The 23,323-nt window shown below is 37.1% G+C and overlaps 1 protein-coding gene across 14 annotated transcripts in view; it reads left to right on the top strand.

Moving 5' to 3' along the window:
- LOC101080491 (spermatid perinuclear RNA binding protein) overlaps positions 1-23,323 on the top strand; it is a 77,845-nt gene that overhangs the window by 21,239 nt on the left and 33,283 nt on the right. For 13 of the 14 annotated variants that reach the window (XM_045043522.1, XM_023242693.2, XM_023242696.2 and 10 more), the window contains exons 5-12: positions 307-398; positions 939-1,034; positions 2,137-2,248; positions 2,919-3,016; positions 3,223-3,334; positions 15,643-15,735; positions 16,157-16,356; positions 21,993-22,151. In XM_045043522.1, the coding sequence (XP_044899457.1) occupies positions 307-398; positions 939-1,034; positions 2,137-2,248; positions 2,919-3,016; positions 3,223-3,334; positions 15,643-15,735; positions 16,157-16,356; positions 21,993-22,151 (962 nt within the window). The remainder of the gene's footprint in view (positions 1-306; positions 399-938; positions 1,035-2,136; positions 2,249-2,918; positions 3,017-3,222; positions 3,335-15,642; positions 15,736-16,156; positions 16,357-21,992; positions 22,152-23,323) is intronic. The other variant, XM_023242697.2, reaches the window with a different exon arrangement.

The following is a 23,323-nucleotide window of genomic DNA, read 5'->3' as shown; positions in this document are numbered from 1 at the left end:
ATGTTATACATACGCTTAATAAGATCCCAGATTGTATGTAGCAGTGGTCATGTATTTGTTTACTGGATGAATGCTCTTGTGCTCCTGTTGTACTTGTGCACAGAATGGCTCTGATGACTGTTTACTTATGTAATCATCGTGCACGTAATTTAAGAAGAAAGCAACAAAACCAAATCGTGAAATCTTCTGGGAGTCTTATTAGTTCATTCAGATGCTGCTCTTCTTTTTATTTTTATTTTTTGGTAATTTGACAGGAACCCCTTGGTCAAATTGTATCTGTCTCTCTTTATCCCGTTTTCCTATTAGAAAAGGTTGCGATGAAAGATCCTCCGGACTTACTGGACAGGCAGAAATGCCTGGACGCCTTGGCGTCTCTTCGACATGCCAAATGGTTTCAGGTTGGCTCTTTGTTATTATCTTATTGTTATTGTAGCCTTGTGCAGGTTTCATTTGGAACACCTGCCACTTAATGGTTTCTGTGCACATAATATATAAAATGGGGGCGCTTTCTACCTCATAGGGTTATTTTAGGAGTAAATGAGTTAATTTAGGTAAAATGCAGAGTACAACTTCTATTACAGTTAATGATGTTTAATTATCACATAATCTTTTTTGGCTTAGTACTCTGAATTTCAAATGATGGCTTATAAAATACAAACAGGGATGAGAAAAGCTGAAAGTTAAGATAGATGGTTGCCCAGAATGGGATTACCAGGAGGCTATAAAAGCTATTTTAATAATATGCTTCCTCTTCTTTAAAATCTGCCTTTCTAAACTACAATTTTACTACTTTTAATAACTTGATTTTTTGGTTTGCTTGACAACTGATGAATGACTGGATAATTAGTATTCACTTTAAAAAACCTATCCATGTCCCATGTGCTTAAAATAAAGATTGGATTTCAACAGGGATATTGGAATCATTTTGTTTGTTTTAGGCAAGGGCAAACGGATTAAAATCATGTGTAATTGTCCTCCGCATTCTGCGTGATTTGTGCAACAGAGTTCCCACATGGGCACCATTAAAAGGATGGGTAAGTACTTATGGTTAAAACCAAATTCTGTAGCTATAGTCAGATGAAATCCTGTAGAAATTACACGTTACTGTAAAATGGCTACAGTCTGAGTTAGATGCGCCTTGTTTTTGTTCTAGAAAAAAATTGTACATCTTTTCAGATACTTTTTTACACATATAGCCTGTCTCCTCCTACCTCATCATATTCATGTTACAGAGCCTGAGATATTTTTTCTGACGGGAAGGTTCTATGCCTGTTAGAAGAGACTTCTTGCACTTTACTCTGTACTGATGGTTGATTACTGTTCACCTAGTGCCCCTGAAAGCCTCCTTGACTGACACATTTCTCTTTCAGGGCTACTTCCATTTAAAATAAAAATTACCTGATATGTCTTGTATATGGCTCCCATATCCTCTTTCTCTTTGAGTATAGACATTTAAAAATATGGTTGTTTTAGTAAGTAAAGTCAGGCAAACAGTACAGTTATTACAACTACAGGCATGGTTTATAATGTATCGTGCAAAAACTTATTTCATTTAGAAATTATTATGCTTAACCTAATCAATACCACAGTGAAGAACATTATAAAACAAATAAAGCTCCAATGGATCATTTTAGATTAATCAAGCAATTATTACTCTGACATAGTACATGCGTTTTTAGTTTATTAACTGTGGAGATTTGGTCCTTTGTTTATTCTAATTGTAGTACTTGGGGTAGGCTGTGTGAAGTCTTATTGTGGTTTGATGTCTTCCTAGGTTAAGTAGGAGATAAGTGGGCTGGGTTTAAACATTGATTAGTTATTAGCTATTACTAACTGATACATAAAGCTTGTTAAATCAACTAGATGACCACAGTTTCTTAAGTGATCCTTTCAGGGTAGCCCAAAATGAAGTTTTTGTAACAAAATGTCTTCTATGTTATCTCAAAAATGATTAATTTAAAAACTCTGGTGGGGTAAAAGTTGATAAATCAAGCAGGAAGAGTTAATTGGGCCCTAAATATTAAGTTGACTTTCACCTTTTTGGCCTCCATTGTAGATAGAAATGTCAGCTCACATTTAACTGGAATCCTTTTAACACTTGGTGCATGTACTAATTTGTAATTTAATATCTTCTAGCCACTAGAGCTTATATGTGAAAAGTCTATAGGTACTTGTAATAGACCTTTGGGCGCTGGGGAGGCCTTGAGACGAGTAATGGAGTGTTTGGCATCTGGAATACTACTTCCTGGTAAGGGTTTCAAACTCTGGAGGCAGAAGAATCAGAAAAATTTCATTTTAGTTTATTTTTCTAAATATGTGCTATATTTGTCCTCTGCACAGGAAAATGATGCGTAGGTGTTATTTTGCTTGGAATGTTAGCAACTAGAATGTTTGAATGTTGGGAACATGATATAAAACTCTCTTTCAATAACTGTAATTTTTGTTTTATATGTACTAACATAAAAGGTACTAATAAGATATTGTGTCTGCTATGAATTTGCTTTACCTAGAGTGCTGAATTTCAAATGTAGATGTTTGGTTAAAATGTATGAAGTTCGTTCTGTTTGCAGTCAGGTTTTTAATTTGGAAAAATTAAATTTGGTCTTATTTTATGTATGTAATCCCTTTAAAGATCTGGGATGGTTCATCATGCTGTTTCTAAATTCTCAGAGTAAGACCCAATTTTGTCGTTAGATGCAAGTGACTTCCAGTAAAATAAGGACATTTGAGTGTTGACATATTGAAAATGAGAGAGTGTCTTTTTTATTCCATTTAATTGAGCAGATTTTTAACCTAGTTCCTCAGCTATTTTTTTTCTTTCCATTCTTTTCTCTCTTTTGTGTTAGTTTCTCTCTTTTGTGTTAATTCTAAACTCAGTTCTAAATGGTTCTTGTGTTTTTCTTTTGCCCTTGCCAAAGGTGGTCCTGGTCTTCATGATCCTTGTGAGCGAGACCCAACAGATGCTTTGAGCTATATGACCATCCAGCAAAAGGAAGATATTACCCACAGTGCACAGGTAGAAGATGGGGCATGTCACAGTGATCTATTAGAGAGATATCATAACTTTATTTTCTGAAGTGTTCTATTTAAACACTTATTTCTTGTCTGTTACTAGGGTCTTTTGCCATCATAAGGATAGCATTTAATGAATGTCTTTAAATGTCATAAGGGCTTTATGAATGGCCATTAAAATGTGAATAAACATAATCTTTTGTTCTTTAGCATGCACTCAGACTATCAGCCTTTGGCCAGATTTATAAAGTGCTGGAGATGGACCCCCTTCCATCTAGTAAACCTTTTCAGAAATATTCCTGGTCAGTTACTGATAAAGAAGGTGAGTGTTTTACTGGGGTTGGACGTGGGCAGTGGTGATGTTCATGGGATGCATCGCTTGTTAGAGCTAAGGGAGTGTTATTGTTAATGCAAGTCATGTATTGCTTTTCTTCCTGACTTTCTTTTCTTTTGTCCCATCAGTGACTTAGCTTGCTATCATTTATTCTTACTAGTGACAAACTCACTTAGCTATGTCGACCAGATTCCAAGCCACTTTACTGCATAGATTTAGGAACCACACTTTGAGAACCCCTGGTCGAAGAAGAAAAGCCGTAAGCTAGGAGGCAATGTTACCACTGTCACTGACCAGTTCGATCTTTGTCATGCTTGGAAGTGTTGTGTAACTAAGAAAGAGAAAGATATAGAGGAGGAGAAAAAAGTATACTGAAAAATTCAGTACACTATTCCGTTTGACCTAATGTGTCTGAACTCAGAGTTTTGAACCTAATATGGCCTAGGTTCCAGCTAAAACCTCCACTAATTTACTAGCTTTCAGCCTTGAGCAACGGGTTCATCTCTCTCTCTCTGTAGTGTTATTATCTCCACTTTATTGTCTGATGTCAGATTAAAATGCCCAACTCAGTGCCTGGATTATATAGCAGATACTCAAATGTGAATCACTTATCACCTCATGGTGCCCCAATAGATGTTCCCTCCCCATCCCCCATCTCCTATTATACTAGAAAGTAGGATGTTGGCCACTAGTTGTTCTTCACTTGGGACCCAGCCCATCTCCCACAATGGATATTACTCTAATTTTTATAGGACAAAAGTAGTGTAATGGCCCAGTCTGTTTATTTGGACAGCAGAATTCCAGGGGTTAAATGACTTTTCAGGGAGAGTCCACAAAACCAAAACTGTTTCATAATAGCACCAAGGCTTTTTTTTTTTTTTTTTTTTGTCTTTTCCATTCTTTGTCCCATAGTGTGCAGTTTTCCAGAGACTGCATGTGACATGTGATGGCATCATCTCTCTGATGTTTAATGGGATGTTTTTTGTATACTCTTGTATTAAAGTTGTTTTAATTTCTAATATGCTAAATATTGATAGGTATAACCCACAAAACAAAGCTCTTAGAGTGCCCAGTAATTTTTTTTTAGATAAGGGGATCCTGAGACTAAAACTTTGAGAATCACTGCCTTATGCTGTAAACCCCTCAGAGGTAAGGAGTTCTCCAGGTTCTACTGTATAACTTAAAAACCAGTGCTCAAGGGTCACCTGGGTGGCTCAGTCAGTTAAGCATCTGACTCTTGATTGATTTCAGCTCAGGTCATGATCTCATGGTTTAGGAGATCAAGCCCTGTGAGCTAACAGTGTGGAGCCTGCTTGGGACTCTCTTGCCTCTCTGTCTCTGCCCCCTTACCCCTTCACGTGTGTTCGTTCTCTCCCTCCCTCCCTCCCTCCCTCCCTCCCTCCCTCCTCCCTCCCTCCCTCCCTCTCTCTCTCTCTCTCTCTCTCTCTCTCTCTCTCTCTCTCAAAATAAATAAACATTAAGAAAAAACAAAACAAAACAACCAGTGCTCAGTATTTGTGCAATGAAAGACACCTTCCAGTGGGTGCTCACACAGCAGCAAAGAGTTTTTGAAAAGGATTCACATAGCCATGTGACATTAAGCACTGTCTGTGGATTGAATAGAATTTTCAAATATCTTTAGAGATTTTTGTGATTAGTATGGAAAATTTTGTTTGAATTACTGAATTCATAGCAGCTCTTTTGGTTTTGTATTTTTATCTTTCACTAGATAGTAAAAGTGTATCTACTGTTATGTGACTTTGTTGGGTTTTTTTCTTTTTTAACTTTAAAGGTCTTTCTCATTAGTTTGGCAACTATTGGTCTGTCAATTTATAGCTTAAAATAGAACCAGACTGTCAAGTGTTTCCACTCAAGCACTATCAGTTACTAGCTGCATGAGCCTGGTAGTCACTTACCTGTCTGTGCCTTAGCTATAGGAGGAAGGGACCGTGGCCATTGCCTCCAGACCCTTATGGTCTTCTTCCTCATATCTTCATGTTTTTAGCACCTAGCTTCCTGGCATTGGCATTCACACTTTATTCTTGTAATTCTTGGTGATTTCACGATGCACTCAGACGATTTTTTCCAAAATTCTGACTTCTTAATTCCTTGATTTCCTCTCCCACGAATGTTTTGTCTTCTACCCTACGTGAGTTATCCATTCTGTGGTACCCTAGACCTGTCTTCAATAACTGTGCCCTCTCCATAATCTTATTTTCAAGAATCCTTCTTTCTAACTGCCTCTTATCATCGCTCTGGTACCCTTGCTCCAGTTGTTGAGCCTCAACATTGATTCTGTTGCCTTCTCAGAGTCCTTCACCTTCCTGATGTTCTCTTCTGTCCCTTCTCTGCTTAGATTCAGTGGCCCATCATTATGATCACTCCCTAGCACATGCCTTCACTTCCTTGATCTTTCTTCTTGGCACAGTTCTAACTGGGGAAATCCAACTCTGCCGGAACCAGGCTGTTGAACATCATTGGGGGAAAAATACAGTCACCTTGACTTTTTCCCTTTTAGGTCTATTGCAAATAGACCATTTGTGTATCTGGCAATCCTCCTGTAAGTTCTAGAGTTCTCCAGTTGTCCTAGATGACAGTTTTACACCTTTTCTCATTTCATACTTCCTCTTCCAACACCTCGCTCTCATCTGATGACTTTGTTTGTTCAAAGGACTCATGTACTTTGGATAAACTCCCTTGACTGTGGATAGACTGTCCAGACTCTTAAGACCAATCTTTCTGCTTGTCTTCTTTATCCGATCCCCTTTGCCTACAAGTGGACGTTATTCCAATAATTCTGTCTTTTCTTACTAGCATCAACTCTTCCCGTTCTAATGGATCATTTTTATCAGTGTAAAAATTTGCTGTAATATCTCCCATTTGAAAGATGAAACCAAACTCCCTGATTCTGCAGCCCCCTCCAACAGAGTCTCGTTTTCTGTTCCCCTTTATAAGTACTTTTTAAAGGGTGGCCTATTCTTTTCCCCTTTTCTTCACTTTTAAAAGTTTTTTTTTTTTTTTTTTTTTTTAATGTTTGCTTATTTTTGAGAGAGACAGAGACAGAGTGTGAGCGGGAGGGGCAGAGAGAGAGGGAGACACAGAATCAGAGGCAGGCTCCAGGCTCTGAGCTGTCAGCACAGAGCCCGATGTGGGGCTCAAACTCATGGACCGTGAGATCATGACCTGAGCTGAAGTCAGGTGCCCAACTGACTGAGCCACCCAAGCGCCCCATCTCCTTTTCTTCACTTTTAAAAAACTTATTCTAATCAGGCTTTTTTCCTCACCGCTCTACCAAAGTCTCTGTTATCACCTTCATGTTACTATACTTAGCACTTAGTTTTCAGTCCTCATCTTAGCTGAATTTTTAGCCACAGTTGACACAGATGAGCACTGTTTTTTCTCCCAAATTAATTTTGCTAAGATATTTCATGTGTACATAAAGGTATAAAACATATACCACTTAAAAAATGATTAAAAAAATTATATACAGTCACCACCCTGGTTGAGAAACAATATTGTTAGCTTCTCAGAAAACACCTATTTATCTCTCCACATCACCTCCTTGCCCCATGAACTAACCATTCCTGACTTTTCGATAGTCATTTCCTTGATTTTTTGTATAGCTTTCCCACCTGTATATGCTTTCATAAACAATTTGACATTGCCTATAACTTCATAGAAAGGAAAAACAAACTGAATTCTGTGATTGACTTCTTTCTGTCCAGCATTGTTTGGGATAAGTTCATGTTGCTGCATATAGCTATGTTTGCTCATTTTAATAGCTACATAGTTTCCATTATGAATGTACTACAATTTGCCCATCTACTTTTGCAGGACATTTGAGGTCTTTTCATTTGTTGGCATCCACCTGCAATGTTGCTGTGAGCATTTTTGTACATGCCTCCTGGGGTGTATATCCAGGAGTTACTGTAGGCTAGGATATGATCTAGTAAATGGTTATATATATCCGTTTACACTTTGACCAGCAGTGCATGAAAAGTTCCTGGTGCCCTGTATCCTCAACAGCATTTGTCATTGTCACATACTTTTTCTGACATGAAATACTACTTCTCATTTGATTTGTAGATCATTACTTTCTCTTGGTTCTTCTAGCCACACCGCCCTCTCCTCAGTTATGTTTGTTTTTCCCCACCTTCCTGGTTTCTGAATATTTAAGTGTCCCAGCGTACAGTCCTCAGACTATTTCGTCTCTTCATTTATACCCCCTCTTTAGGCAACCTCATCTAGTCCCTTGTCATGAAATATATATATCTCTACTACCAGCCCTGACCACAGACCCAGATATCCGAAGTCCTCTTTGGTGTCTCCATGGGGAAGTCTAAGAGACACCTCAAACTTAAGATGTCTAAAACTCAAATTCCTGTCCTTAACCCTGCTTCTGATCTCCTCTTGACATAGTTATCCCCATCCCAGTCGTTGGGAACTCTGTCCCTCTATGTACTCAAATCAGACACCTTCACCCTTGAGTCCTCTTTTTCTTTGACTCTGATCCAGACCATCAGCAAATCCTGTCTGTTTTACTCTCAAAGTATGTCCAGAATTGAGCTATTTCTTTAACTCCTTCACTGCTGTGTTCCTGACCTAACCTGTCATCATCTCTCACCCTGATTATTGCAGTTGTCTCTCCTATCTGGTCTTCCTATTTATGCCCTTGTCCCCAGTGTCTGTTTTCGACAAAGCTGCGGTTCGTTCTTTCTTTCTTTCTTTCTTTCTTTCTTTCTTTCTTTCTTTCTTTCTTTCTTTCTTTCTTTCTTTCTTTCTTTTTCATTTCTTTTCTTTCTCTTAACTTTTTATCTGGAAATAATTACAGATTTCACAGAAAGTTGCAGAGACAGCACAGAGAGGTTGCATGTACCCTTCACCCAATTTCTCGCAGGTTACATCTTATGTGACTAAGTACACTATTAAAACCAAAAAACTGGGCGCCTGGGTGGCACAGTCGGTTAAGCGTCCAACTTCAGCCAGGTCACGATCTCGCGGTCCGTGAGTTCGAGCCCCGCGTCAGGCTCTGGGCTGATGGCTCAGAGCCTGGAGCCTGTTTCCGATTCTGTGTCTCCCTCTCTCTCTGCCCCTCCCCCGTTCATGCTCTGTCTCTCTCTGTCCCAAAAATAAATAAAAACATTGAAAAAAAAATTAAAAAAAAAAAAAAACCAAAAAACTGATATTGATACAACTTGTATTTGTTTTATGGCATTTTTATCACACGTGTTGATTTGTGTAACCAGCCTCACGATCAGGTTGCAGAACTATTTCACCACCACCAAGATCTCTCTCGTGTTGCTCCTTTGTAGCCACACCTACCCATTCCTCTCCTCTCAGCCATTCCCAAGCCCTGCAAACCATGTATTTTTCTCCATCTCTATGATTTTGTCGTTTCAAGGATTTTATTTATTCACTTATTTATTCAAAAAAAATTTTTTAAACGTTTATTTGGTTTTGAGAGACAGAGACAGAGTGCAAGTGAGGGAGGAGCAGAGAGAGAGAGAGGGAGACACAGAATCTGACGCAGGCTCCAGGCTCTGAGCTGTCTGCACAGAGCCTGACGTGGGGCTCGAATTCAGGAAGCGCGAGATCATGACCTGAGCTGAAGTTGGACGCTTAACTGACTGAGCCACCCAGGCACCCCTCAAGAATTTTAAATAAATGAGTTATACTGTATATGATCTTTTGAGAGCCTCACCACCCCGTCCTCCCCCAGCATAATTCCATTGTGGTCCATCCAAGTTGTGGTGTGTGTCAGTAGTTAATTCCTTGTTACTGTGGAGTAGTATTCTGTGGTATGGGTGAGCCAGAGTTTGTTGAGCTATGCACCTGTTGTAGGATACCTTGTTTGCTTTGGGCAAACAAATAAAGCTGCTGCAAACAATCTTGTGTAGGTTTTTGTGAGAAGTTCACAAAAATATAAATTTTTATTTGTTAGGTTGGCCAGCAACTTTCCTTTGTTGTAATGTTTTGTCAAGTTTTGGCTCTAACGTTATGCTGGCCTTATAAAGTAAGTTGGGAAGTATCCCCTCTTTTTCTGTTCCTTGGGAGAGTTTGTATAAGATTGATGTTTCTCAAATGTTTGGAAGAATTTATTAGCAAATCCTTTTGGTCATGTGGTTGTCTTTGTGGGAAGGTTTTCAGTTATGGGTCTAATTTTCTTAATAGGCAAGGGACTATCATCTTCATGTCAGAATTTTGGTAAATTGTATTTTTCTAGGAACTTGTGCATTTTATCCAAATTTAGAAATAGTTTATAAGATCTTATTTTTTAATTGTCTGCCATATCTGTAGTGATGTCCGCTTGTATGCATTTTATGCTTCCTTTTTTTTTTCCTGATCACTGTCATTAGAGGTTTATCAGTTTTATGAGTCTTTTCCAAAAAATCAACTTTGGCTTTGTTGATCATCATCTGGTATATGCTTAAATTCCAGTTCATTGATCTGTATTCTTATCCTTTGTTTTTCCTCACCACCTTCTTTGGGTTTAATTTGCTGCTGTTTTTTGGTTTGTTTGTTTGTTTAACTTTTTTAGATCGCTGAATACATTATTGCTCTCTTTTGGCCTCTTATTTTATCATGCATGCTATTAAGGCTGTAAATTTTTTGTTTTAAACCCAGATTTATATGCATTCCACTCTTTTGACATGAGTATTTTCATTCTCACTCAAACTATTTTTTATTTTTCCTTATTATCAGCTCTTTGACACAGGAGCCATTTAGATAGCATTGCTTCATTTCTAGAAAAATGAGGATTTTCTTTTTTTTTTTTTAATTTTTTTTTCCAATGTTTTTATTTATTTTTGGGACAGAGAGAGACAGAGCATGAACGGGGGAGGGGCAGAGAGAGAGGGAGACACAGAATCGGAAACAGGCTCCAGGCTCTAAGCCATCAGCCCAGAGCCTGACGCGGGGCTCGAACTCACGGACCGCGAGATCGTGACCTGGCTGAAGTCGGACGCTTAACCGACTGCGCCACCCAGGCGCCCCGAAAAATGAGGATTTTCGAGTTACCTCTTTATTGCCTATTGAGTGATCTGAGAACATGCTTTGTATGGTTTCTGTCCTTGGATATTTCTTGAATCTTATTTTATGGCCCTGTACATGGTTTTTTGTAAGTGATTCATACTCTGAAAAAGTATGTACCTTCTGCAGTTGGTGGTCAGAATGTTCTTTACATGTCAGGTCACATTTGTTTATTGTGTTGTTTACATCTTTTATACCTGTAGTGTAGTTTTTTGTTTTCTTCCTCTCTCTAGTGGATGGTCTATTTCTGCCTATAGGTCTGCCAGCTTTTAATTTATACTGTATTTTTCATTTCTAGAATTTTGGCTCTTTTATATGCAGATTTTCTGCCAGAAATTCTTCTTGTTGTCTTTTTTTTTTTTTTTTTTTTTAAAGCATTCTGATCATTCTTTTTAATACAGTGTGTTTTTGAAAGCTCAATCATCTGCGTCCCTTTTGGGTCTGTTCACGTTGTCTGCTCCTTCTCTTGATTTTTAATCACAACATCTTGTCTTCCCATGTACCTAGTTATTATGAGTGCTGGAGACTGTAAAATGAACAGTTGTAGAGAATTTAAAACCTGGAGTAATGGTATCTTGGAGGATTTACATTTGTTTCTGAGAGCTGGCTAGTGGAATTGGCAGTCCTGGATCATTTTAATGCAATCAAGGATTGAGATGATTTGAAGCTGGACTTTTTAGCTCATGTGAGATCCAGACTGTTTCTACTTTATTTACTTCCAGCGTATGACGTAGTAGAGGCCCAGACCCCAGTGTGGGGGGTTCAATAGGTCTTTGCTGGGTGAGCTTCAGTTTTAGACCCCTGAGATCTGAGGGCCTGTTAAAAGTTACTCTGTCCAGTTCTTAGTGGCTTCTTATAGATTTGGTAGATGCCCCTAGGGGAAATGTGGCTTTAGGTGCAGGGTTTCCATTATCTCCCAGATCTTGACTCCACAGTTCGTTAGTGCCCAGGAGTAGATCTTTTTTTCTACACTTTTGTCCAGCTTTTCTAATTGCTCTTGTCAGAAAAGCTTTTTGAATTTACTTTCTCATACTGGGTAGTGGAACATTTTTGTTGTATAATTTCCTTTGGTGAATTAGTGGCAGCTAGGGTTGTCAACTGTGGCCCTTCCTCATCTTCTACAATCATCCCCTTCTTGTCTAGGCTACTCTACCCACTTAGGCCTTTATGCTGTTTCTTAGCGTGTCCCTATCTTAAGACCTTTATTCTTGCTGTTTTCTTTCCCTGGGACTCCTCCCTATATTGCTGAATAGCTCACTCGTATTTTCTTCAGGTCTTCATCAGAGGGTCACCTTTTTGATCCCATCAGTGATACCTTTTTGAACTTGCTAATGAGCACCACATATGAAATAGCAACACCTCCACCCCCTCAAGCCTCTTATTTTTCTTCATTTTGCTGACGACCATAAGACGTGATTAGTTTCCATCATTATGCGTATAAGCTCTTTGAGACAGTGTTTTGTTTCCATTACCTGTCCAGCACCTAAAGTTGTCCTGCACATAGAAAATGCTTAATATAATATTTGTTGCTGAGTGAATATAAGAATGAAATTATAATGAAGATAAAAGTACAGACTTCATAGTGTTTGTGAGGATTAAATAAGTTAATACAATTAAGTGAAGCCATTTGCAACTAAAGTAAGTACAATACCAGGCATATGGTAAGCACTCACATAGTATTTCTCAAAATTGTTGCCTCGCAAATGATCACTTCTCATTTCTAGATATGGCAGAGATTGAAAATGACTTGCTTTTTTTAAAGCACCCCCCCCCCTTTTTTTTTGCTTACATTAATATTATGATTAACCCCAGATTTTATAGCCTTGGGGCTGGGATGGTAGAATGAAGCTTAATCCATGGGACTCTATTCATGTAGCTGGAGGATTTAGAGAATAGATCTGTGCATTTAAACCAGCTTATGATTTCCAGGCAATCAGGATGCAGCTTTTAATGTAACTTAATGAGTGGGAGAGTGATTGAATAGACATCGTTCATTTTTAACTTTGATCTCGTAAAGACTCCATTCTGGGAGACTGGCACACTCTCAGTTTTAGGTAATGCAAGTGAAATACAATACTAAGCAGATATAAGCAAATATTATTTTCTGTTGAAGAGAACATCAAGATTTATTGACCTGAGTGGTAAGTATTGACTCAAGCAAATGCTGAAGTCAATGTTTACCGCAAGGGACAGTAAATCTTGATGATCAGAGAATATGTAGTTAATCTCAGAGTTTCATTAGAAGTATCTGGAAATCTTGTGGAATGAATCTCTTGAGTATAACTTTGCTTTTGGAAAAACCCAACAACCATTTTTTAAGTTGAAGACACAGAGTTTTTTAAAGTACTTGGACATATTGATGAGATTTTTTCCTGATTGTTTTTAACTTGGACAGCCGAGTTCCTGCCTTATGTCTGACAGTGTTATGAGCTAGCTTCTTTATCCAAGAAATTGATTGATATCAAGTTCAGTTAGATTTTGTTTATATTGTTTATATTATTTTGCATGATATTGTATATAAGTCTTAATGCACATAGTTTATAAGATAAAAGACAAGGAACAAATATCTTTAACATTTATAGTTTAGCGGAAATACAAGATCTCTATGTATGAAATAGGCAATGACACAAGGCTACGTATGACACTTTATGTTTCTGATATCATAGAAATTATTTTAGAAAGTTGAGAGGAAAGTTGTTGAAAACTTAATGGAAAAGATGAACTGTAAAGAAATTCTTTTTTTTTTAGTTTTAATTTTAATTCCAATTAGTTGATAAACCATTTTAGGTATACAGTATAGTGCTTAACAGTTCTGCACATCACCTGGTGCTTGTCACAACAAGGGCACTCCTTAATACCCATTATATATTTAACTCAACCCCTCGCCCCATTCCCCCTCCTTTCTGGTAACCATCAGTTTGTGCTCTTTAACTAAGAGTCTGTTTCTTGATCTCTCTCTCTCTCTCTCTCTCTCTCTCTCTCTCTCTCTCTCTCCCCGCTTTGCTTATTTGTTTTGTTCATTAAATTCCCCATTTGAGGGACACCTGCATGCCTCAGTCAGTTAAGCATCTGACTGTTGATTTTGACTCAGGTCATGATCTCATGGTTCATGAGGTCGAGCCCCGTGTTGGGCTCTGTGCTGACAGCATGGAGCCTGCTTGGAATTCTCTCTCTTCCTCTCTCTCTGCCCCTCCTCTGTTTGTGCTCTCTTACTCTCTCAAAATAAATAAACTTAAAAAAAATCCACATACGAATGAAATCATTTGGTATTTATCTTTCTCTGATTGACTTACTTTGCATAATAGTCTCTAGCTCCATCCATGTCATTGTAAATGGCAAGATTTCATTCTTTTTTATGGTTGAATATATATATAATATATATTTATATACACACAATGGAATATTACATATATATAATATAATACACACACACACACCACATCTTCTTTATCCATTCATCTACTGATGGACTCTGGGCTGCTTCCATATTTTGGCCTTTGTAAATAACACTGCTATAAACATCAGGGTGTGTGTATCCTTTTGAATTAGTGTTTCTGTATCCTTTGGGTAAATACCTAGTAGTGCAATTGCTGGATCATAGGGTAGGTCTATATTTTTAACTTTTGGAGGAACCTCCATATTTTTCCACAGTGGTTACATTAGTTTGCCTTCTCACCAACAGTGCAAATGTTTCCTTTTTCTCCACATCCTCATCAACACTTGTTTCGTGTGTGTGTGTGTGTGTGTGTGTGTGTGTGTGTGTGTGTGTGTGTTTAATTAATTTAGAGAGAGCGAGCCAGGGAGAGGGACAGAGGGAGAGAGAGAATCTCAAGCAGGCTACATGCTCAGTGCAGAGCCCAATGCGAGGCTTGATCTTACAACCCTGGGATCATGACCTGAGCTGAACTCAAGACTTGTACACTCAACTGACTGAGCCACCTGTCTTGTGTTTTTTATTTTAGCCCTTCTGATAGGTGTGAGGTGATATCTCATTATGGTTTTGATTTGCATTTCCCTGATGATGAGTGATGTTGAGCATCTTTTTTGTGTCTGTTGGCCATCTGTATGTCTTCTTTGGAGAAATGTCTTCTGCCTATTTTATTCTTTTTTTTCTTTTCCTTCCCCCCTCTCCTCCTTTTAAAAATAATCTCTACACCAATGTGAGGCTCAAACTCACAACCCCAGTATTGAGTTACACACCCCACCCACTGAACCAACCAGGTGCCCCTGTCCATTTTTAAATTGGATTATTTGTTTTTTGGGTGGTGAGTTATATCAGTTCTTTATATATTTGGGATACTAACCCTTTATTGGATATGTCATTTACAAATATCTTCTCCCATTCCTTAGGCTGCCTTTTAACTTTGTTGATTGTTTTCTTTGCAGTGCAGAAGCTTTTTATTTTGATGTAGTCCCATTAGTTTATTTTGCTTTTGTTTCCCTTGCCTCAGGAGACATATCTAGAAAAAAGTTTCTATGGCCAATGTCAAGGAAGTTACTGCCTGTGTTCTCTTCTAGGATTTTTATGGTTTGAGGTCTCATATAGGTCTCTAATCCATTTTGAATGTTTTTGTGTGTATGGTGTAAGAAAGTGCTCCAGTTTCTTTCTTTTGCATGTTACTGTCCATTTGTTGAAGAGACTGTCCTTTTTCCACTGCATATTCTTTCCTGCTTTGTTCAAGATAAATTGACTATATAGTTGTGTGTTTATTTCTGGGTTTTCTATTCTGTTCCATCGATCTGTGTGTCTGTTTTTGTGCCAGTACCATATTGTTTTGATAATAAAATCTTGAGTAGGATTTGAATAGGCAGAAGGCTGTTTTAGTGTGAGAAATGATTAGATTTTCCAAAGCATGAGATTTTAATATGTGGGCTTAAAAATTTTCTATAAGTAATACATGTTAAATTACAGATATATTTGAAAAGACACAAATAAAAATAAACCCTACCACCAGAGATAGCTACCTTTAACATTTTGATATATATCTTTGTAGACTTTTTTCTCTTCCTGCATAAACAGGTGTGAAAAATGCAAAAATATTGTATGAATGAATGCCAATTCATATGAGTAAATGAGAAAATAAATATATAAAAGGATAGTATTAAATTGTTTCCTAAAGATTCATTAGCAATTTTTTGCTATTATAAGCTTATATCTATGGCAATTTAATTGATCAGTGAAAGTACTGTGGTCCTTGTGATTCCTAAGGTTTTCCTTCCTGACCTCATTGTTTTGACTGATAATGAATTTGTTATAATTTTTTTAGGTGCTGGGTCTTCAGCTCTGAAGAGGCCATTTGAAGATGGATTAGGGGATGATAAAGATCCCAATAAGAAGATGAAACGAAACTTAAGGAAAAGTGTGTATTCTTAAAGATGTGAACTAGAAAAGATTTGTAGTCTCAGACAAGAAAAAAAAATTTCAAAGTGAAGAATTTGATCGATTTGAATTTGAATTTTAAGAGCATATCTTAACAAAAATTGATGATTGAAGACCTTTCTTTTGTTTTCAAGTTTCATTGCTTAAGATATATTAGTATTGACAAACTAAAATTGATGTATAGATGTAGTAATTCATATCACTTGTATAATGATATTAGCATAATTTAAGTGGCTTTAGAATTACTTATGAAGTGAAATTAATTTGTATACGTGTCTTCAAATTCTTGCTTTTTAAAACCTGGTGAATTTATAGTGATCACTGGGAACCTACAAATGCATAGGTTAAAGCAAAATGGTTTAATTTTTGATCTCATTTTTCTTTTTTTTTTTTTTTAACAGTTCTGGATAGTAAAGCAATAGACCTTATGAATGCACTAATGAGGCTAAATCAGATCAGGCCTGGGCTTCAGTATAAGCTCTTATCTCAGTCTGGCCCTGTCCATGCCCCAGTCTTCACAATGTCTGTAGATGTGGATGGTACAACGTATGAAGCCTCAGGGCCATCCAAGAAAACAGCAAAACTTCATGTAGCAGTGAAGGTACAGTATTGCTTGTATTTAGCAGGGCTTTTTTATTATATGTCATAAATAAGGTGCTTATTTTCCTAAAATAACAGTATTTTTAAAGATTTTAATGACAATGACATAGAGACTTTTGTTACCTCTGGATTACAAAACATTTCTTTTTTGGTTATAAAATTAATATGTGTTGATTATATGGAGTTTGGAAAATGCAGGAAAAAGTAAAGACATAAAAAATGGGCAGATCACTAATATTTATATATAGTATGTTGGTTTTATTTACTTCCAATCTTTTTGTTTGCTTTTTTTTTTTTAATTTTTTTTGATAGAGAAAGACACAGAGTGCAAGCAGGGGAGGGTCAGAGAGAGAGGGAGATATAGAATCTGAAACAGGCTCTAGGCTCTGAGCTGTCAGCACAGAGCCCGATGCAGGGCTCGAACCCACGAACCGTGAGATCATGACCTGAGCTGAAGTCGGGATGCTTGACCGACCAAGCCACCCAGGCACCCTTGTTTTTTTTTGTTTTAACTTGAGCTTACAGTGTGTATGTAATTTTATCCACTGATTTTTTTTTCATTTACTGTATTGTCAGTGTTTTCTCATGTTATTAAAATCCTCACAAATAACTTTTAATGGCTTTATGATATAACATTTGGATGCACTATTATTTGTTTAAACATCTTCCTAGTATTGAATATTTTGTTTGCAGATTTTTCCTGTCATAAATAAATTTAATTATTATATTTGTGCATATGGTGCCTTTTCTGTATTCCAGAGTATTTCCATAGGGAATAGGTTCAGGATTGAACCAAGCAATCATGCATGTAGGTTTGTAGAAAGTTCCTAAATACCGGAATTTTTCCATGAGTGCGTTTGCTGTCTCGTAGATTAATGTGAAAATGTCAAAGATCATGTAGACCAAAGATTGGTTTTCACTTGAGAAAAGTTCGGTTATGTAACAGTATGGCATAAGATAGAATTGGTCTGTTTTCATGATCATTCCACTTTGCAAGTATTATTAATGTAGATGTGAACATTATTCCAGATACCAAGGATGTATCAGTGAATAAAACAAAGCCCTTGGCCTCCTGGAGCCTGCATTCTAGTGTGGAAAGAATTGGAGACAGACAACAAATATACCAATGAATAAATTATATGTCAGGTAGTAATAAGCACAATGCAGAAAAATAATAAGCTGTAAAAATATAAAACAATAGATTATTTATGTTATGTCTTGTTTACAAAAGGGTACTTTAAGTATGATAAAATAGTAAGAGTTTAAAATGAGGCAGAAAAAGAATTAATGAGAAATGAGGGAAAAAATCCAGGAAGAAAGCTAAAAATACAGTTTAATAACTTAGCTATAATGTATGCTGAGAATGAGTCACAAATTTAGATCTAAGATCTCTAACATCTGACTCAAAAGCTTGTGAAATGTCACTGTCTGTGACATAAGAACAGACAGTTGAGTATGAGGGTTACAGTTGATTTAGTATAGAGATCAAGTGGGCATTCTCCTTGAGTAGGTTTTCATTAAAAGGATAGCAGTGATATCCTTTAAAGTTATCTATGATGCAGTGACAGTTTGTGGGTTGTTTGTTATAATCGCCTTTAATGTAAGTTAGTGGCCTCATAGCAAGTTGCAATTCAGTAAAATATGGGGGAGTAAGAGCAGTGGCTGATTTTGTAATATGACAGGATTTAGAGCTGTTTGTTCTCATAATTACTTTTAACATTTTGGTATGTATTTTTCCAAGCCTTTTTTTTAAACTGCAATTCTAAAATCCAGGAAGCACTGAAAATGAAAAATATTTCTCTACGTTTGATACAAACTCATTTGATGGGAAAACCTGACCTGAATTGATGCAGGAGTACTTTAGTCTTTATTATTTCATTTAATGTGAATATTTCATGTTTCTTTGCACAAACGTGGGGTAGCATCTGAACTTACTGGGGATTTGGAAAATATATAGTAAATATTTTGTATTAGCTTTCTAAACTCCGAAAAACTATGAATTCTCAAAATAATCTGGTCCCAAGGGTTTTAGATAAGGAATGGTAGGACCTACATAATGTGTATATAAAATATATATTTAAAATAAGTACTTTTTTGTTCATCCAAAAAATATGAGTTTTTTATAGTTATCACAAAGATTACTCTCCTTTTTAGTGATGGCCTAATATTTTTTTATTATCAGTGTACTGTAATGTATAATCCTTTTAGATTTAGATGCTTCTAGTTGATTGCTTTATATCTTTTTGAATTAGTCTAATTATCCCTTAAGATATATATTCTAGGGTGCCCACCTGGCTCTTTTTGTAGAGCACGCGACTCTTGATCTTAGGGTTGTGAGTTTAAGCCCTATGTTGGGTGTAAAGCTTGCATTTAAAAAAAAAAAAAAGAAAGAAACAAGTAAACATGTGTTCTAGAAATGGAATTTCTGCATCAAGAAGAGGGCACATTTGAATGATCCATTCAGTAAATATGTATTGGGCTTCCTATTATATGTCAGGTATATATTGCCAAATTGCCATCTATATATGGTAAGTTTCAGGTTTTGTTTATTATTTAAAAAAATTTTTTTTAAATGTTTAGTTTTGAGAGTGCATGTGCCTGAGCAGTGGGGAGGGGGGCAGAGCATCCAAAGTGGGCTCCACGCTGTCAGCACAGAGCCCAATGTGGGGCTTGAATCCACACCACAAGATCATGACCTGAGCTGAAGTCAGATGCTTAACCATCTGAGCCACCCAGGCACCCCTCAGATTCTGTTTATAAGAGTTTGAGAGTGTTTGGGGCGCCTGGGTGTCTCAGGCGGTTAAGTGTCCGACTTCAGCTCAGGTCATGATCTCGCAATCTGTGGGTTTGAGCCCTGTGTCAGGCTCTGTGCTGACAGCTCAGAGCCTGGAGCCTGCTTTGGACTTTGTGTCTCCTTCTCTCTCTGCCCCTCCCCCACTTGTGCTCGCTCTCTCTCTCTCTCTCAAACATAAACAGTAAGAAAAAAATTTAAAAAGCAAGAGTTTCAGAGTGTTTTATGTTTTATATCTAACATGTGTTTATGAAAGTAGGTCCCAGTAGATAAAAATTCTTACATTCCTTACTCAGTAGCTTGGTGTAGGGATCTGTACCTGTTAAGACAAATCATATCAGAGAATGAAATCAAAACAAAATAAGAAAAAAAAACCCATCTTGCCACAGGAGCCTGGCTGCTCAGCCGCAGGCACCCTGAAGTGATAGAAATCAGTTGCCAGTATTTTCTTTACTCTTCTGGCCCTTTTTCTGCTAGTTGCTAGTTCCTCACAAAGAACACCTTGAGAGACATAATCAGCCATATTCCATGAAAAGAATCTTAGTCATTGTGGGGAAAAGGTCTGCTAGAGGAGCGAAGGCTCTTTGGAGAGGTTCTTGGAGCCATCATTTCTTCACTATCTGAAGTCACGGATAGGACTTTCTTTTGAGTGGAGAGCCATAGGGTAGAGTATGTTTCCATTTTACTTTTGTATAGTCTTTGAGGGGATCATCTGTCTCAGCCTCAGCTCCCCTTCCAGGGGAAAAAAGGCATGGTTACACTGGATTTCCCAGTCACCTTATGTCCAGGAATTGTCTTGTGATTTTTCAGCCCAGTTGATGTGTTTATTAGGTTTGATTTGTTTGCTAGACACTTGAAACTTAACTTTTTTTTGGTGTACTAGTTTTTCTGACTTTAATGTTGATTATAAGCAAATTTTTGTTTTAGATGTCTGAGAGCTCATTACTTTTTTCCTTTTAAAACTCTTGTAGCATATACTAGTTAATACCCTCATGTGTTCATAGAAAAATGATCTAATTTGACATTTTTTTGTTAGTTGGGCTGTATTACAAGTACACTGTATCCCTTGAGCTTATCCATCAGTTGTATAAACTAGTTATAGTATAGTGAAATATGTTGCTACAATAACAAGTAAATAAATGAATATGGAATGTGAGAAAAGCACAGAGAGAAATGGTGTTAAATAATTCACATTAGACTATTTTAATTATCTATGTTAAGAAAAGCTGCATGTCTTTAGTTTTTATTGGAATAGACCAATCAGATTTATTTGTGAGTCTTGACTTTCGACTTGTAGCTTGTATTAGCTAGTGTTCATTCCAGACTGATAACTATTCTCTTAGGATGAGATATTTCAGGAGAGGGTATTACAGGACTTAGATAATAGAGAAGACGTTTTCTTTATAAAATAGTGACAAGAATAAGATGTTAACATTCTTGATGTGTAGTACTACCTGAGAACTTCTAGAACATAAGATATTGAAAAGGGGTTCTTGGCTTTCTCCCTGTGATTACAAAGTGTTTATGATTTGAAATGTTCAACACAATGCCAAGTTCTTCATATGAATTGGGTGAATCAGTTTCAAGTTTTCATGGTACAGAGTTCTACTTATGTCCATTTTTTATAGTTGTACTATTTTATGTTGGCAGAATCTGTTATAGAAGATGCTATTGTTTATAAAGTTTGGGCTGCCTGGCCTCTCACTTGTCAGGCTATAATAACCATGTTTTGACACACCTCTTAGGTATAGGTATGGATAGGGATCATAAAGAAATACAACATTAAGTTGCTCCGGCAACTTAAAACAATAGTCAAAAGCTGAAATAGATACAGAAATCCTTAGGAACCTATCTCCATATATTTTGATATAAACCTTTAAATTAGTAATTGACAAGTGCAACATCAACTGCTTGAAAGAGGGTTATAAAGATGCTAGTGAACATATTGTCTTGTAAACATCTAAAAAGCAGTATAACCTGGAAGGAGATGTTAAAAGCCATGCTTGAATGTGTGTATGCTCACACACACATGCGTGCTCACACACACACACACTGTTCAGAAAACTTTATCTTTAAAAAAGATACGAAATGCTGGGCATTGAATGGTAATAGAAGAATGGATATTGGGAGAAGTCATAAAGTAACTAGGCCTTGAGAGACAGGGGTGGAAATACAAACCTAAAACTGTTCCTGGTTCACTTAGTGTAGAGAATAAGTCTTTGAATCTGAATCCTTTCAAGTGTTGATTATGGTTTAAGTTGAAAGCAAAGAGGACAATAGTAGAAAGGTTCAGAAAAAATTAACAGGTAAATTGGTTCCAACCTGAAGACTTCTTGATTCCCTTTCTGTGCTAATTCCTCCTAATGGATTGAGTCATAGAATTTAGAGGTCAGCTAATCAGTCTTCCTGTTTTGCAGATTGGAAAATTGAGGACCAGAGGAGAAATACAGGATTAGACTGCCAGGTCTTTTCTTTTCTATCCATTGTACTTCTTACATTATGCTGTTTTACTTTTCCCCTCACCTTCTTGGTTGAATTTGGCCATGCTGTTTCTCTACCTCTTGCCTCCAAACTAAATGAACCAGAAGCAGCCTCAGGTTTGCATTTCTGTTATCCTTTATTTAAACCTAATTACTCTGAGGATGTTTTTCCCATTCTCTGTGGTGAAATTCTAGCAGGTAAATTTTGTTTAACCAAGGATTTGTAGATTTAGACCATCTTGCTTTTCCTGAAAGGTGTTCCATAGATTCAGATGTTGTGGATTTGAAACTTGTTCTCAGTATTTTATCTGTTCTCAGTGGTCTCTGATGTTTGAATAAAACTGAATCTTAATGTAATTTGTACAGGTATTACAAGCAATGGGATACCCAACGGGCTTTGATGCAGATATTGAATGTATGAGTTCCGATGAAAAGTCAGACAATGAAGGCAAAAATGAAACAGTGTCTTCAAACTCAAGCAATAATACTGGAAATTCTACAACTGAAACCTCCAGTACCTTAGAGGTATATTTATATATTTTTTTCCTAAGAAAAAAAGTAGTGTATGTAGATTATAGAAAATTTGAGAGATGTGGAAAAGTGTGAATAAGAAAAAAGCATATACAAATGTATATAGTCCAGGGGCAGCCATTGTTATTATTAATATTTTGGTTTATTTCCATCCAGCCTTTTTCTGGGAGTATTTTTGTGCTGGCAATTGTATTTCCATGCAGTTTTACATCTTGGTTTTTTTTTTTTTCATTCTCAAAATATCTGTAACGATAACTGTATAATGCACAATACGTAAATGTACCCTCGTGTAACTAGCATTTTCTTTTTGCTGGCCACGGAAGTTCCTTCCAGTATTTCACAGTTATAATGTATCAGCACTATCAATAATAACTGAAGAGTGAAAAACCAGAAGATCTGGCAGAGGAAATTTAGGATTATTTGAAGTTTGTGCTGAGCTGTGGGAGGCCGTGGGTCATCATCAAGTCAGTCTAGCCCTGAGGGAGGCATAGCCTGATCTAGTATGTTCCTCAGACTCTGAGTATGTCCTGACCTATGAGCGTATTGCCACAGATAATAGAATGGGACAAAAATCCAAGTACTGGGTATACCCAGCATTTTTGGGAATTCATGGGGCCCTTGTTTATTGCATTCTGCATGAGCAAAATTGGCTTCAAAGTAACAGCAAGAGGTTACATTAAGTTAAAAAAATGTTTTCATTTGTGGGCATGAGTATTTATCTGAGACTTAGCGGACTATGTAGTTTTTACTCTATAAACCCCTTGTAGTACCTGTTTATTGCCAGATGCTGCAGAAATTATGTCCAGAGCCTCAAGATGTTCTCAGGCTAGGAGCATCAAAGGCATGTTCATAACTAATTATAATGTAATATGATAAGTACCGTAATGGCAAAATGAATATAATAATGTGAAATCTCAAAAGGGGAAGTGATTAGGAAACTTACACAACTATAAAATCAAAGGGAGTAAAATGTGAGCGAGGTTTTAGGTGATGAGGAAGATTTTGCTATGTGGAGAAGAGGTAGAAAGAAGGCATTGGGGCCAAAGGAACAGGAGGTTATAATGGCCTGGGGTTGTGAAAGTAGGTGTTTGAGAGGCACCAGGTGGGCTGGTGGGGGGTGGGGGAGCAGAGAGAGGCTGAGGCCCGACTTGTCATGGGATATTGTG

This window comes from Felis catus, chromosome D4 (assembly GCF_018350175.1).
Source record: "Felis catus isolate Fca126 chromosome D4, F.catus_Fca126_mat1.0, whole genome shotgun sequence".
Lineage (NCBI taxonomy): Eukaryota > Metazoa > Chordata > Mammalia > Carnivora > Felidae > Felis > Felis catus.
The sequence above is the reverse complement of the archived record's forward strand: the minus strand, read 5'-3'. Positions and strand labels throughout refer to the sequence as shown.